Below are 14842 nucleotides of genomic sequence, written 5' to 3' on the forward strand. Positions count from 1 at the left end.
GTGTGTGTGTGTGTGTGTGTGTGTGTGTGTGTGTGTGTGTGTGTGTGTGTGTGTGTGTGTGCTTATATCTATGGACTCAAATCAGGGTCACAAAGAATCTCCAGCACCAAAGTCAATCCTCAGAGGGAATGGTAGAACTAACCACAAGTCTCAGCTGCCAGATCTCTTTTAAAAAAGCAAAGACGCACATCTGGGATCATTACATCAAAGCAAGCAGATATAGCTGCCAAAAAACCTTAAGTTCAGAAAAGGAATGACCCCTACTTACAGCTCCTGCAGCAACATCAAAACATACACAACACAGTGCTAGAACAGACAAATGTGTGGTACAGACCACTAGTGGATGAAGTCCTTATTCTTTGGGTGATTTCCATGAGTCTTAAAACGGAGACCCTTAGCTATCAAATCTGACCTTGAAACAGATAAGCATGCAGCTACCTACTTACTTAATTCTTAATACAACAGGACAAGTGGACAAAGCAAGGTCCATAAAGACACAGGTGAGTGTGTTTGATGTAGAAAAATCTGACCGGCTTGGCTTTAACCTGAAAGAACACCTTTGGGATGAATTAGAATGTCGACTGTGAGCCAGCCCAAAAATGTGCTACTGGAAGAATGCTCAAAAATTCCCATAAACACTCTCCTAAACCCTGTGGATGGCCTCCCCAGAAGAGTTTAAGCCATTATAACTGCAAAGGGTGGGCCGACATCATATTAAATCCTGTGGAATAATACTTTTGTTAATGCAGTGGTCCCTCGCTATAACGCGGTTCACCTTTCGCGGTCTCGCTGTTTCACTTATTTTTATTTTTGAGCAATTTTGCATGCTTTTTTTTTTTCTTACAGCACATTGTGTTCTGCATCCTGATTGGCTGTAGACTATTGTCAATCAATCTTGTGCCATGTCTCCTGTACAGCACAGAATGCGTTCAGCTTGTTATATTTACATAAATCTTCTATCGCTAGCAGTGTGACTCTGAAGTGCTGCACTGTATGTTTATAAGTTTTCTCCCCAATGTTCATGCCTGTCTGAGAAAAGTATATAGTGTGTAGTGTGGGGTTTAATAGCTTTAAAACATCTATAATAATTGAAAAAATAAAGTTGGCTACTTCACAGATTTCTCATATCGCGGGTTATTTTTAGAACGCAACTCCCGCGATAAACAAGGGACCACTGTATATCATATGATATCATGTATGCATATCTCATGTAACATGTATCATAAGAGCTTAGCATCTCTGGGTATTCTGCATCTGTTGTGGTTCTTTAATAGGTTCTGCTAGTTTGTGTGTTGATCTGTTCAGCTTCAACACACTGCCAGGCTGAAACAGAGACAGGCGGACACTTCCCGACATTCTCCCCTGTGCACAGGTTGCACAGCAACACATGGTAAATGCTTACTGACATAGAAGTGTTCAGTGCCCAGCTAGACTGGAGTGGGGAGGGTGGAGGATGGAGGAGCAGAGAGAACAAAGGTGACGGGGGTTAAAACGACCACCTCTCACAACCTCACTTTTCTCACTTCGCCTTTAAAAGACTGTTACCTTAACAAGTGGCACACAGGAATACATGCTTTGGGCCGAGTCCGTAGTGCAATTAAATGCTCAGTGGTTATCCCCCTCATGTCTAATTAGTGGTGCTCGTCTCTGACTGTGCTCTGCCATACTCCCTGGGGAACAGAACAATCCCACTCACCAGTCTGTGCTCATTAATGAAGTGCCAGCTTTTTAGTTTCTCTTTTTTTACGGATAGGGGAGGGCCAAGTAAAGTGAGCTAGAGGAAAATTGTGGTCTATGTTGTGGGAAAGACTGGGGGAGTAAGAATGAGGAGCCTTTTTAAGAAACACACCCTCAACCAGTATTTTGAGACCCCCCCACCACGCAATATGTCCACCAATAATGTCAGCTCTAATGCAGACTCTACAGACAGACACACACAAATACTTTGCAATAATTAAAGAAAACTAGACTAGACATGCAATTTCACAGATGAAGGTGAACCCACAGTACAACTACAGTCTTAATTCATCATTTTCTAGTGCTCATGCTGAAGCTTAAACATCATCTTATGTGTAGCAACACAGTCAAACACATTCAGTCCATAATATACATAAAAGAAAGAGAAGGTAGTATCTGCAATTAAGGTGAACATTTGCCTCTTTTATTCAATTAAACCACTATTTCCAGGCCACATTTGAAGGGAAGTTTGTTTATTTTAAAAAGAATCATTGTCAATAACGGATTTTTATCTGGAGGTAAATTAGATAAAATAATGGACAAATCATTCACTTCTATTTAGGGATTATAAGTTGCACTTCATTGTTTTTCTAAGCTTAGCAGCTGCATCACTTTTCAAATCATAAATGATGGACATAATCACCATGAGTTTTTCAGATGAAATTACTTGTAGTCCCCCTCTTTTTAAGTCAGGCATGTAGTGCATATATAATGCAAGTCATGGCTTGATTTTTTTTTTTTTTTTTGCAGTGAATGGCCAAAGGTTATAGGGACAGCTACTTTAAAGATAGTCCTCATATTCTGTATGTTGAAATTTTTTTTAAGTATATTTCTAATAAAATTCCAACTGGAGAACAAATATAATCCAAACTGTAAAATCAGGACAATCATGTTGATTTTCTGCATATTTTGCCACATAATCACTATTAAAAAAAAATTTGAGGTAAAGAGAAGCATACAGGTTTTCTCACATAATCTTTTTTCTTAATCTACATCACATAGATTCATTCCTTGCAGGCTGCAGCAGAAAATTGAAGGTTTGTGTTGTTATTACACTGATACTTAAAACACTGAGGCATGCACAGTGCAAAGCATAAAGACTCAACACACATGAGGGACCTTTAGCTATATCACTGTAATCTCTCTGAGGGACAGAGTTTTATCTGAAACCACAAACCTCACACTCATGCTGAGCCCAGCTCATTCAGACAAGAAAGAAAAGTACATACTTCTAAAGTTCACTCTCTGAGACGAGGAGTAAATGGCAAAGTTTTTGTGTCTCTGAGGAGAAAGAACACCTGTGTGTCTTGTCACATGGCTACTCTCTGTTGGTCATTGGACAGAATGTAAGTTTGGGACGCTGCAGTTGCTCCACTTTTCTGGTCACAGTCTACAGTCAGCCTTCTATTGCTTTAGCGTAATGATGTCAGGCTCCAACATGAGCATGCTACTATTAGCTTTCAGCTTCTTATCAAAATATTGCTAAAAACAAAAAAGAACGTTAAGCGACTTTCTAAATTTTAAAACCTTTTAAACACAGCTTTCTGACACAAACGATAAAATAAACCATCAGCTATCTTGGTGTGTTCAATTAAAATTAGACAGTGGAGCATTTAACATGGACCTTCTGTACCATCTCCATTTAGAATTTACTAGCATGTTGATTGGCTGTGTTAAAGCAAAGCAATAGACAAAGCAGACAGCTCACAATTCAAGTCCTGTGACAGAATGTCGACCTGTCCATGGAGTACACCCCACGGCTTTTAAGAGGAAGAGAATGGATGGATAGCAAGTTTTGGATAATTCAGAACATTTGCACACCACTAGTCCAGAGCCTCTGAGATCCCCATCCACCCATCATCGTGTTGGGCAAGTTACTTTGAAAAAGTAATTAATTGTAGTTACTTGTTACTTCTTCAAAGAAGTAACTGAGTTACAATATTCTAAAAGTAATTAATTACTTGTAAAGTAACTAAAGTAACTAAAGTAAGTAAAGTAAAGTAAAAAAAACAAAAAACGTTTAACCCTCTGGGGTCCAGGGTATAATTGGCCATTTTTAACTACTTTTGATGTTTCCTCTACATTTTATCTTTAAAGACTATTTACTTTGCCTTGTTTGGTATCATCCTTTAAAGCACAACCTCACGTGTTTGAATTTACAGTTAAGTTTTCATTTTGACATACTGTACTAACACAATTGATCTAAAATCAGACAAAAAACATAAAATCAGAGTAGAAAAAGTTATATTTTTTACTGTAACAACCACAAACATGTTTAATGAATCATATTTCATAACTTCAAATGCAAATATAAATTGTCAATTTAAAATCCTATGCACAAGTTTTGCAAACAAAGTTATTTGCAGCCATTTACCTTTTACCTTGATTTTTTAAATAACCATTTCAAACTATTTACAGAACAATCAGCTCTTCTGCATTCAATAAGATGCCACAAATTATTTGTGCCACTCCAAATATTTCTGTCCACTATAAAGGAGAACATCACAGCCTGATACCTGCAGGTCTGACAGCAGCAGGTGTATCACTCCTTTTTCTACCTGGAGACAGCAGGTTCATTGTTCTGACACACAACACAAAACTATCCACAACACTACACACTAACTACACAAGACAACACATTAACTACACACTCCAAACACACTAAACGTCACAAATCTCTCACATCTCAAAACTCACTCTCTCTCTTTTCTGCTGTCTTTCTCTCTCTCTCACTTCTAAAACTTCCCCTGCTTTTTTAAAAATTTGTTGCTCATAAGCAGAGAGCGCTTGCTACGCTGTCCTTAGACAGTAAACATCAGAGATGGGCAGTAACGCGTTACTGTAATCTGATTACTTTTCTCAAGTAACGAGTAAAGTAAGGGATTACTATTGCAAAAACGGTAATTAGATTACCGTTACTTTCCCGTAGGAACGCTGAGTTACTAAAACCGTGATTTTTTGCGAGAGTGTCTCATGACAGTGACGTAAGCGAGTGCGACGTTCGTGACAACAGCTGTGTGCAGATCAACAATGGATCATATATCGAGTGCGGGAGAGAGTATGAGCGTGCAGCGTTTAAAGCGTGGAAGTACTGACCTTACTTTGAGTTTGATTCCATAAAAAGTGACAAAAACATTAGTGTCCGTTGTGCGTGGGAAGAAAACTTCTTTTTACAGCGAAAAAAACCCCTAAACTTCCAAGCAAGCACCGAGTGCGCAATGACGTAATGGGAAATTCACAGAGAAACTCGCAGATTCTTCAACTGACCGCTGCGACACACCTGCACCAGGGTAAACCTCCGCCTACCGCAGTCCTGCTTTACAGGTGAAAATAGAGCAACAGGACCGCTGAGTCTTTGACTTTATTTATGTTCTGCTGTGTTTTACTTGCATCTATTTGAAAGACTGAGTGTAAACACAAAAAATATTTTATTTTATGTGCTGGAATGTGCAGAAAATAGGTTTAAATGTTAAACTAATTTTTTCAAGTCAGAGAATGTTGCATATAATTAAATTTTTGCTTGATGCATAAAGTTAAAAGATTAAAACTAATAAAACAAGTTTTAAAAAGAGACTTTTCCATTTGATTACATTTTGTATGATGGATTATGTAGAAAAAGTAGAATTGGGTAAGCTGAACACAGCTTCAACCGTCTGTTTGTTGAAAAATAGTAACGGACCACGTTTTCTTGTTAGTAACTGTAACGGCGTTGTAACGATAGGAACAGTAATTAGTTCGATTACTCGTTACTGAAAAAAGTAACGGTGTTATTCCCATCACTGCCCATCATACATATGTGTTGCCATACAGCGGCCCCAACCAGGCAGTTGCAAAGAAGATTGGTATCTGCGGAAGCTTAAGGGGGAAGGCTGGCTACTTTATGCAGAAGAAAGCTTGCTAGATTGTCTGTTAATGATCTGCCAGGTCAGAGTAAGTGCAAGGTTCATCAACGGCAAAAAAAGAAAATGTCAAAAGGATATAATAGGTGAAGAGAGAAAGAAGAAACACTGAGTGTAAAAGTAGGCGTCCTTTTCCGCAGCACAAATACAAACCAGAATAGCAGCTACTTGTTTTGTCGGCAACATCTGATGAAATCAAAGAACAATAAAGAAGAGTCACTGCTCACTTCTATTCATGCCATTTTCTTTCACTACAGATGCTTTTTGTCAAAGAGGGCAGTGTGTCCTTGCTGTTTGTGTTCACTTCCATCCTAGCTTATTATTTAGTTTCGATGATGACACATCAACAATCATTATTGCTGATAGCAAACAAGTAAAATGACAATACTTCTTCTTTCATAGGAAAACTGAAGAAAAAATATCATATAGAGCAAAAGCAGAACTCAGATAAAGAATGGGAGAGAAAACAGAGGCTTCTGTTCAAGCTGTTTTCTTTGCCACAGTTCCTCCCAGGCAAATTTACGTGTACTCACTCCTTCGCTTTTACTTTAAATGCCATTCTAAAGCTTTTAAATTTGCTATGATTAAAGTGTAAACTGTTTAACAATAATTCAAAGACGTAATCACAGTATGGAGGAACCATCTCATGTTTATACTCTTTATATATAATGGCTAATATAACTTAATTTCACAAACTAGGTATACAGAAAGGAATTTGTAGATCACCGGACTTGAGAATCATGAATCCACAGAGAAATAACAGCCTAGAATTTAAATATGAAGTTGATGCTAAATGCACATTTAAAAGTCCATGTCTCAAAAGTAAAATCCAAATTTCTGGTTGAGAAAAAAACAAACAAAACACTTTTAGTTTTAAACATTGTAAAAAAGTTGCCTATCAACAGGTTTTTGGATCTGCACAAATACTCCAACACCACTGTTTGCAGGAGGTCAGAGGTTCAAGAGAACATTTGCAAGACTGAATGCATGTCACCTTTAAAACACTGTAAAGAACAAAACACATTTGTAGCAAAGAAGCAAAATTTCATGAACACCTGACGAGGGCATGTTAATGTATTAGTGAAATATTTAAGATATTTGTTGTTTGATATTTTCACTTTTCATGTAAAAAGCTCAGTAGGAATATAAACTTTTGCATAATAAAGAAGAAACTCAAGGAGTATTTTATGCTTATAAGCATAGTGACGGATTACATGGGTGAGCCTTACTTGACAGGCTGCCAGGTTTCCTTCTGGAAGCTGCGGTGGATTGATTGAGCAATGGCCAACTCCATTAGATCAATGTATCGTACCACCAGTGGGATGTACAGGTCTTGGAGGTGTTTGTGGAACATCCCATTGCACAAGTGAGCTGTTTGGGGGGGGGATGAGAAAAATGTTATAACTATGTGGACTTTCTGTTCACATTAACAGTCATTAGATGGATTGAGCCCGCAAAGTCTAATTTCAAACTTCAAAATAGTTTTTAGCTTTTTAGCAGGTTTCCAGTCCTCACGACTGAAAATGTGCTCTTCTGGATTAAAGTAAGGAATAAGACAAAACAGAAATGATTAAAGGTTATTCAATAGTCAAATACAAGTTTTCTGGGATAAAAACAAACAAATAAACATTAAAAAATCCACAAAAATTTAAGCTAAGACTGAGTATTTATTTTGTTTATGGTTGAGATTATTACTTCAGATATAAGAAACGTGATGGATTTTACTTCTGATATTGTTCTCTCTCACACACAGTATGCTACTATTTTTAGTTCTTGCCCTTTATTAACTTCGCTTAAATTTCAGTGTAAGCTTTAGCGACACCTAAATTACTACTTGTTTAAAAGTGTAGAACTTATTACGCAACCATTGTAATATGACAAATCCATTCATGCATTGCTTTTCTGGTGTTACAGCAGCCACATCCAGTCTTCATATGGAGACTGGGAGAGCTGTTGGCATTGGGATATTTTAGCCAACAGTGTGGCTCCAACTTTACATTAAGAGTTTTTGTTTTCTTATGTGACATTTCCTAATTGGACAAGCTGATACAGACATTTTACCCAAATTAATATCTATTTGATAAATTCTAAAAGTTTAAATTAAAAAGCTTCACTAAATTCAAATGTATACTCTAGAAGGTCTACACGTCTTTTATCAAATGTCATTGTGTCCACAGGTGTTCCTATTATCACTCCATTATCCCCCATTCAAACTGTAATGGTGGGTTTTGGAAAGACAGATAAATCCCTGCAGACAGTCGACAGTCCACAGTGAGGAGAGACAAAGATAAGGTGTTGGTGAGAAGCAAGCAAGCTGGTCTCCCAGGACTTCATTAGTTTTAATTCCTCTCACTCTGCTCCATCATGATGAACACTAGCCTTTTTGCCCACTAGAGAGTAGAATCCACCTCCCTCACGAAAGCTTGTCACATATGACAATCAAGTGAGCATTTAAATAATCTGCAACCGAGAGATAATACACACGCTGAAGAAAATACTTAGAAATCAGCCGACCAGTGAGTATTGCAGAGGATTTGTTGTCCAAAAAAACAATGATGTGAATGATTAAAAACAACGACATATTATATTTTTGTGAAGCTTTGAGAAAGCGATTCATAAATAAACACTCTTGTCCATCAAATCGTTTTTTCCCTCTTTTGTTTGTGAGCTGCAGCGTTTTCAGTGATTGGGACTAAAACTAATCAAACCAATCCCTTACCTCTCACTTCAAGCATAATTATAAGAAGGAAGACCTCATTTGTGCAAACAGTGAAAACTATGATTTCGCTCATACTCTGTTTCATCTTTTTCTATTGCCTCGTTACACTCCAAATCAAGTTGGCTAATGTTGTGACACTTGGAATAATTATGGTACAAACAGAAGATGGTAATTAGAAAGAATGCAAGATATGAGCCACAGAAAAGAGATTTGTGGTTTCTATGCATAATGAAACACTGAGTCTTTATTCTCAACACCGCCCTTGGGCTGTCTATCTGCCTGCCTGTCTGTTACTGTATTTGAGGTATTTTGGCATCCACCATGTTAAATATTGCATCTTGCCAAATTTCTGCTGGCTTGAAGACAAAGCCCCACAGCTGAGGGAGGGTTTGAAAGGAGAAACACAATGAGCCAATTAGATTTTTTCTCCAGCAGTCAAATGAAATATTTACAGTGAAAGAAAGTTTATCAAGGAAGAGAATTCAATATTTACAGTGAAGTACAGTTCATTGCGGTAGAAAATGTTAACAAAATCTCAGGAATAAAAGTGCAACATTTATGTTTGTCATAATTTGAATTCTCCAGGTTCCCCTTTTAGGGAGTTTTCTTTTTCCATTGTTGGGACTTTGACATGAAACCTACATTCACATAACTTGGGTATTAATAAACTTCCCATTAGCTGCAACTTATTCTTTAGGAATCTTGACAAAGCAAAAAAATTAGAAAGTATTATTAAACTGGATCTGTTCCTCTCATGTCTTGCTCTACTTGTTTGCTCTTAGACGGTGCTAGAGTAGCTTTGCACCAGTCACAGTGCAAAACAACCCTTATTTAACATGCAGAACTAAGTTTGTTGTGAAGAGGGAACTAAGTGCCAATATGAAAACAGCAAATGAAGTATAACAGAGAAGCATCATGCTTTGTTGGTTGCTTTAGATAAATTTACCAATGATTACTAGGTGCTGCTCACACATTCTATCTGCCACCACCACTACTTTTGGAACTTGTTGAAATGTGGGCTTGTTCCCTTAGTGTACCAAGGCAGAACAGGTCTGGCAGCAGCACTGCTTAGTGGAAAACAGGCATTTGACATCATTTCCTGTAATGAGCTTTAGCAATCAGCTCAAAGCAGTCCTGAGCTTTAGAGAAGGCCTTAAAAAACGTGTTCAGAAAAACCAAGACCTACGGTCTGTTCGTAGAAAATTGTTGAAGAGCTGAAATAGTGGGAAGCTATTCCAGGAATCGATCGACTGGACCTGAAGAGCTGCCTCCATGTCGGCTCTGTACAGAGACAGAAACTTCTCAGCATGTTCAGCCATCAACTCTGGCCAACATGAAAAAGCCTGGAACAGATGCAGATGAAACAAAATTATATCAGAAAAACAGATAATGCAATCACAGAGTGTTCTTTTGGTTTTAATACATTGATTTCTGCTCATTTTAGATCAGTTCTTTGTGTCTGTACTCATTCCCAGTAGTATAATAGTGAACCCTGTGACTAGTATTACTAGTGTTACTAGTATCTCCCATTTTGACCTTGGGACTTCCAGGCCAAATTCGGCACAGATGTTTCTATATACTATGCCGGCCACTTGGTTATGGCGTTCCATGTATGCCCGAGCAAGTAGTCGGTCGTGGTCATCTTCCTCATGTACTCGTAGATATTCATCGTCTCATCCTGGACTGTGATACTACAACTCAAAAGTGTCGGGCCTCCTTCCGCTTAGTGTACAGTCTCAGGATACTTGGTGGTTGCAGCTTTCATAGCAGCCTCTTCCTCTACATCCCAGAACTCTGGGCTTGTAGCTTGAAAGATAGAGACCATCCACAGGGCGAGGGGGGAATTTATTTTATTTTAAAATATGGTTTGTTTATCATGAATTTGTCCACTGGATAAGAACTTTGGTGTGGCTTTCTTTAAATGATTGTTGTTGTTGTTTTTTAAATGCAGAATATTTACAATGCAGTGAAAAGGAGTTGCACAAGAGGATAATATTAAGTGGGAGATCAGCCAGTCAATTATCATTTATATTTTATAAACCTTTTTGACTGTAGCTTTATAGAGTTGCAAAGTAAGTATGAGGTGAAAGTTGAGGAGGATATATGTGGCAAAAAGTAGAGGAAATAATGGAATGGAAATATTATTTATATGTACACTCATACAAAAAGCAAAACCTACAATGTACATAAACATCTAGAAGAATCAATGTTTATTTTCAGAAAACCTCAATGTAGTCTATACTGTAACATCCTTACAAGACTTTAAAATAATATAAAAAAAAAAAATCCAACAATCAGATGTCACCCTGTGAGCAAGCACTTTGGCATCAGTGGGAAGGAAAAACAGCCATCTGCCTCGACCGGTTTGGGGTTAAAGTAGGGAGATAGGACAAAGGACATGCTGTGAAAGAGGGCCAGAGATTAATTACTTAAAGGACTGTTGGTAACGTCACATCACTTGATCATCTTTTTGATGTTAAAAATATGACAACAAAATTATTCCCCAAATATAGACAGAGAAAAAGGATTCACATTTTTGTTTTTGTCTGCCAACTTTCCAAGGCTAACCACAATTCTGGTAATAATACATAAACACACACATATACAAACAAACACACACACATATTATATACATATTTAAACATATATACACACACACACACACACCCCTTGTGTGTGTATGTGTGTATATATGTATATGTATATATGTATATGTATATGTATATATGTATTAGGGGTGCAACGATATTCGTATCGATATTGAACCGTTCGATACAGTGCTTTCGGTTCGGTACGCATATGTATCGAACAATACAACATTTGTAATTTATTTTATCAATTTTCCTTCTGTCGATGCTGTCTGTGTTGAGCGCTCAGTGAATCTGCGTTCGACTACTCCGCCTAGGCTGCACTGTCGAGCGCAGATCCACTGAGCGCTCAACACAGACAGCATAGTCAGAAGGAAGAGCGCAGGGCAAGCTAGCAAGACAGAAGTTAAGCTCTCCTTGCAACATGGACCTCCCCCACCCTCATTCAGATCTGGCGTTTGGAATTATTTTGGTTTTCATGTGACGTATGACCCTGAAGGTAAGCTAGTCATGGACTAAAGTAAAACAGTATGTTGGATGTGCCACGCAATGCTCAATTACATGGGTGGGAGCTAGTGTGTTAGCGCAGTTAGCTCGTTAACGGCCGGAGATTTGCCGTGTTGCGGCGTTAAGGTCATTTCAACGAGATTAACCTGAAAGCACTAGTGGGAACACAACGAATATGACTGCACATTTACGCCGACATCATCCTAGTGCAAAGACAAAAACAAGAAGCATGCTACTAACTTTAGCCGAGTCATTTAGACAGCTGTTAGCACATGATTCTCCTTATGCTGCTGAGAATATAGCCCAGAAGAAGCGGATAGTATAACTTTTATTTTGGAAAGAGACATTTCTCTGTAATAAACTCTCTTTTCCAAAGATGAGTGATTCCTCAATCAGATACAGGGCTCGCAAAATCGCTAGCCCGACGTCCTGGGGCTAGCGATTTTTTCAGTCGGGCTACCAAAATCTATCTCTTCCCTGCCCGTCGGGCTATTGTAGGAAGGAAAAATATATGTCAATGCTTTTGCATTCTTTCGGAAATGTAGCTGGGTAATTATGTCATTGGCATCGGTGAGCCACTGTCAATATGTGACATATTGAAATCGCGTTTGAATTTGCGCTTGTTTTTTTGCTTTCACTTTGCAATCGTGCGAACTGTGTATAGAGAGCGACAGCACATAATTTGTGCACCAATTCCTCTGACATCGTCTTATTAATCGTTAGCTTACTATGCAAACATGACAAGTGAAATCTCCCGCAGCAAGCTTAAACATGTGAGAGGTTGATCGCGCAGAGAATCGCTGAGCTTATGTGAGTGTGTGTGTAAAAGTAGCAGGATTTATATTTTAGTTCTGCTGAGCCAAATAAGACAGGTCAGGGTGAAGAAGTGACAGCCAAAGAAAAGCTTACCACAAAACGAAAAAGTTATGACAAATCAGACTATAAGGCAAAAAGAAAGTGCAGCTTTATGGTTTCATGGACAAAAGAATTTCTGTGGCTGCAATATGACGAGCTAAATAACCAGGGCTGCACATAAGTGGTCCGCAGGTGCGCATTCGCTGTCAAAATAAAAAACACGCACAAGGGTTAGGGTTAAATTTAAAAACTGTACTTTTGAGTTAAAATATATATTTATAATTTTAATAAATGACAAATTAAAAAGGCATGAACATTTTTTTGTATCGAAAAAATATCGAACCGTGACACCAAAGTATCGAACCGAACCGAACCGTGAATTTTGTGTATCGTTGCACCCCTAATATATATATACACACACACACACACACACACACACACACACACACACACACACATATATATATTTATATATATCATTCAGTCATGCTTCCTTGAATGATTTGATGCCTTTTAGTCTCTTTTTTTCATTTAATTAACAGAATTTATTCACAGGCAACTTGAATGAATACGGCGTCAAGAAATCATTCGACATTAATTGTGGAAGAATTGTCAGCCTGTGTTTTCATTTTGCAGTTTCCAGCATCAAGAAACTGAAAAGGAACATTTGAAATATCGCCTGATTCTCCCCTCAAGGTCACAAATACAAGGCATTACCATGTCAAAGGAGCTTGCAAAGAAAACCGTCTGGACTTCTTTAAGTTGCTTGAAGACGTTTTCAAGCAACTTAAAGAAGTCCAGATGCTTTTCTTTGCAAGCTCCTTTGACTACGATGACCTGGATGACTGAGAACCTTCACAGACATACGGCATTACCATGTCATTTTTTTCTGGCATCTTACATATCTGCCTCATCTTCCTCTGTTGAACAGAAAAACTGACCTCAGCGCATCAGCATATGATTTGAGGCTGGATGCACTTTTCTCTCCAACTTCATGTAGCTATCAACCGCAGAGGTCGACTTAGCGAAACAACCTTTGTTCACTGGACTACTACACAGCCTTGATTCTCTTCAGTTAGCTGAAGAAACCTGTGTTAGTGAGTCGTTAAAGTTTTCACAACAGCACCTGTGGGTTTTTTGTTAAAACACTTAATCGCTTTACAAAGAACCAGCAGTCACAGTAGTGACCTTGGCTCACATCTACTTTTAACAGGCCAACTTTACTTTCCTAATTCAGTTTTAGTCATCAAACATTTTAAGAGACATTAGCTCTTTCACACATAGTGGTTACTACAGTGGACAGCTATTCAAAGGCTGTATTCTTGTATTTGTGTCAGTGTTGATGGTATACTTGCACATAAACCACTACACTGGACAGTGATGTGTCACTCCATACCCTGCCACCCACTGGTCCTTCAATGTTACTATAGATGTATGACATGTCTCATTGTAATTTTTTTTATGCCTAAAGATGAATAAAAATACTTAAGAAAACAATGCTGATTGAGGTTGTCATAATTCATGCATGACAGCCCATATGGAAAAGATACATATAAATCTTATAAGGTTTGTATCGGTCTTGTGTGAAGCTTGTATGAAAAGCATACAAAAGTGAAGACAGATATAAGATCCCTTGAAAAATCATATAAATGAAACTTGTATGTTTTGGATAATTACTAAAACAATATATGAAAGTGGCCACTTTCATGAGTAAATCATATAAGCCTTATATGATTCACTACATGAAGTAGGCCACATCTGATGCAAGTCTTTTATTAGTTTTTTCTATTTCTTTTCCATATGGGAGGGTTAAACACATGGTAAGTGGATTAAACATAGTTTCTAATAAAATAACTCCACTTCCTGTTTTTGCTAGATACAGGATCTATTCCAGATGCTCAACTGTTTGAGTGGTTTTCTAGCCAAACAAATGCATGCAGGTAAATGTGATCAGAATGATACTAAGGGTATTTTTTGGCACCACAGGAGAAATTGTTATAGTAAGTGATAAGGTCTGTTTGGCAGACTAGGTTGCATTTGTCCCAAAGATACAAGATTTAGGTCAGGGTTTTGCACACGGTAGTTCTTCCACCCAAAACTGGGGAAAACTAGGAAACTTTTCTTTCTACTTTTAGGCAACACATTTGTGTTGTTATTTTGGGTTTATACTGCTAAACTGATAAAGAGATGATTCATTCTATGAGTGTGAGGCAGACAGATTTTATAACCAAAGAGTAAAATAAACCAGTAACTTAGAGATACGATCTTATATGAGCCCTGAAAAGGTTAAATGCACTGGTTCTTATATAGCGCTTTTCTACACTACCGGAGCACTCAAAGCACTTTATACAACATGCCTCATTCACCCATTCACACAAGCACTTTTTTCTAAGCTTAAGTGTCTGACATTTACACGCATTCATAGTTGGAGCTTTAAGTTGCTCATCACATTATCATCTACTAATATTTTGCTCTGTAAAAGATACAAAAGTTAACTACATGGCAGAGAAAAGTGAACTGTAAACAAAAAGTATTTG

The 14842-nt window shown here is 37.9% G+C and overlaps 1 protein-coding gene and 1 long non-coding RNA gene across 3 annotated transcripts in view; one reads left to right on the forward strand and one right to left on the reverse strand.

The window, feature by feature from the left end:
• The window catches only part of cadps2 (Ca++-dependent secretion activator 2), a 194142-nt gene that overhangs the window by 36708 nt on the left and 142592 nt on the right, over nt 1-14842 (reverse strand). For both annotated transcript variants that reach the window (XM_085462837.1, XM_085462838.1), the window contains exons 18-19: nt 9542-9698; nt 6866-7007 (exon numbers count right to left, since the gene is read on the reverse strand). In XM_085462837.1, the coding sequence (XP_085318963.1) occupies nt 6866-7007; nt 9542-9698 (299 nt within the window). The remainder of the gene's footprint in view (nt 1-6865; nt 7008-9541; nt 9699-14842) is intronic.
• Nucleotides 11326-14842, forward strand: part of LOC146705221 (uncharacterized) — a 29756-nt gene continuing 26239 nt past the window's right edge. The window contains exon 1 of the long non-coding RNA XR_014921312.1: nt 11326-11442. This is a non-coding gene — a long non-coding RNA (uncharacterized LOC146705221). The remainder of the gene's footprint in view (nt 11443-14842) is intronic.

This window comes from Copadichromis virginalis, linkage group LG7 (assembly GCF_057382275.1).
Source record: "Copadichromis virginalis isolate Kocher_CV1m ecotype Utaka linkage group LG7, C_Virginalis_male_GT1.1, whole genome shotgun sequence".
Lineage (NCBI taxonomy): Eukaryota > Metazoa > Chordata > Actinopteri > Cichliformes > Cichlidae > Copadichromis > Copadichromis virginalis.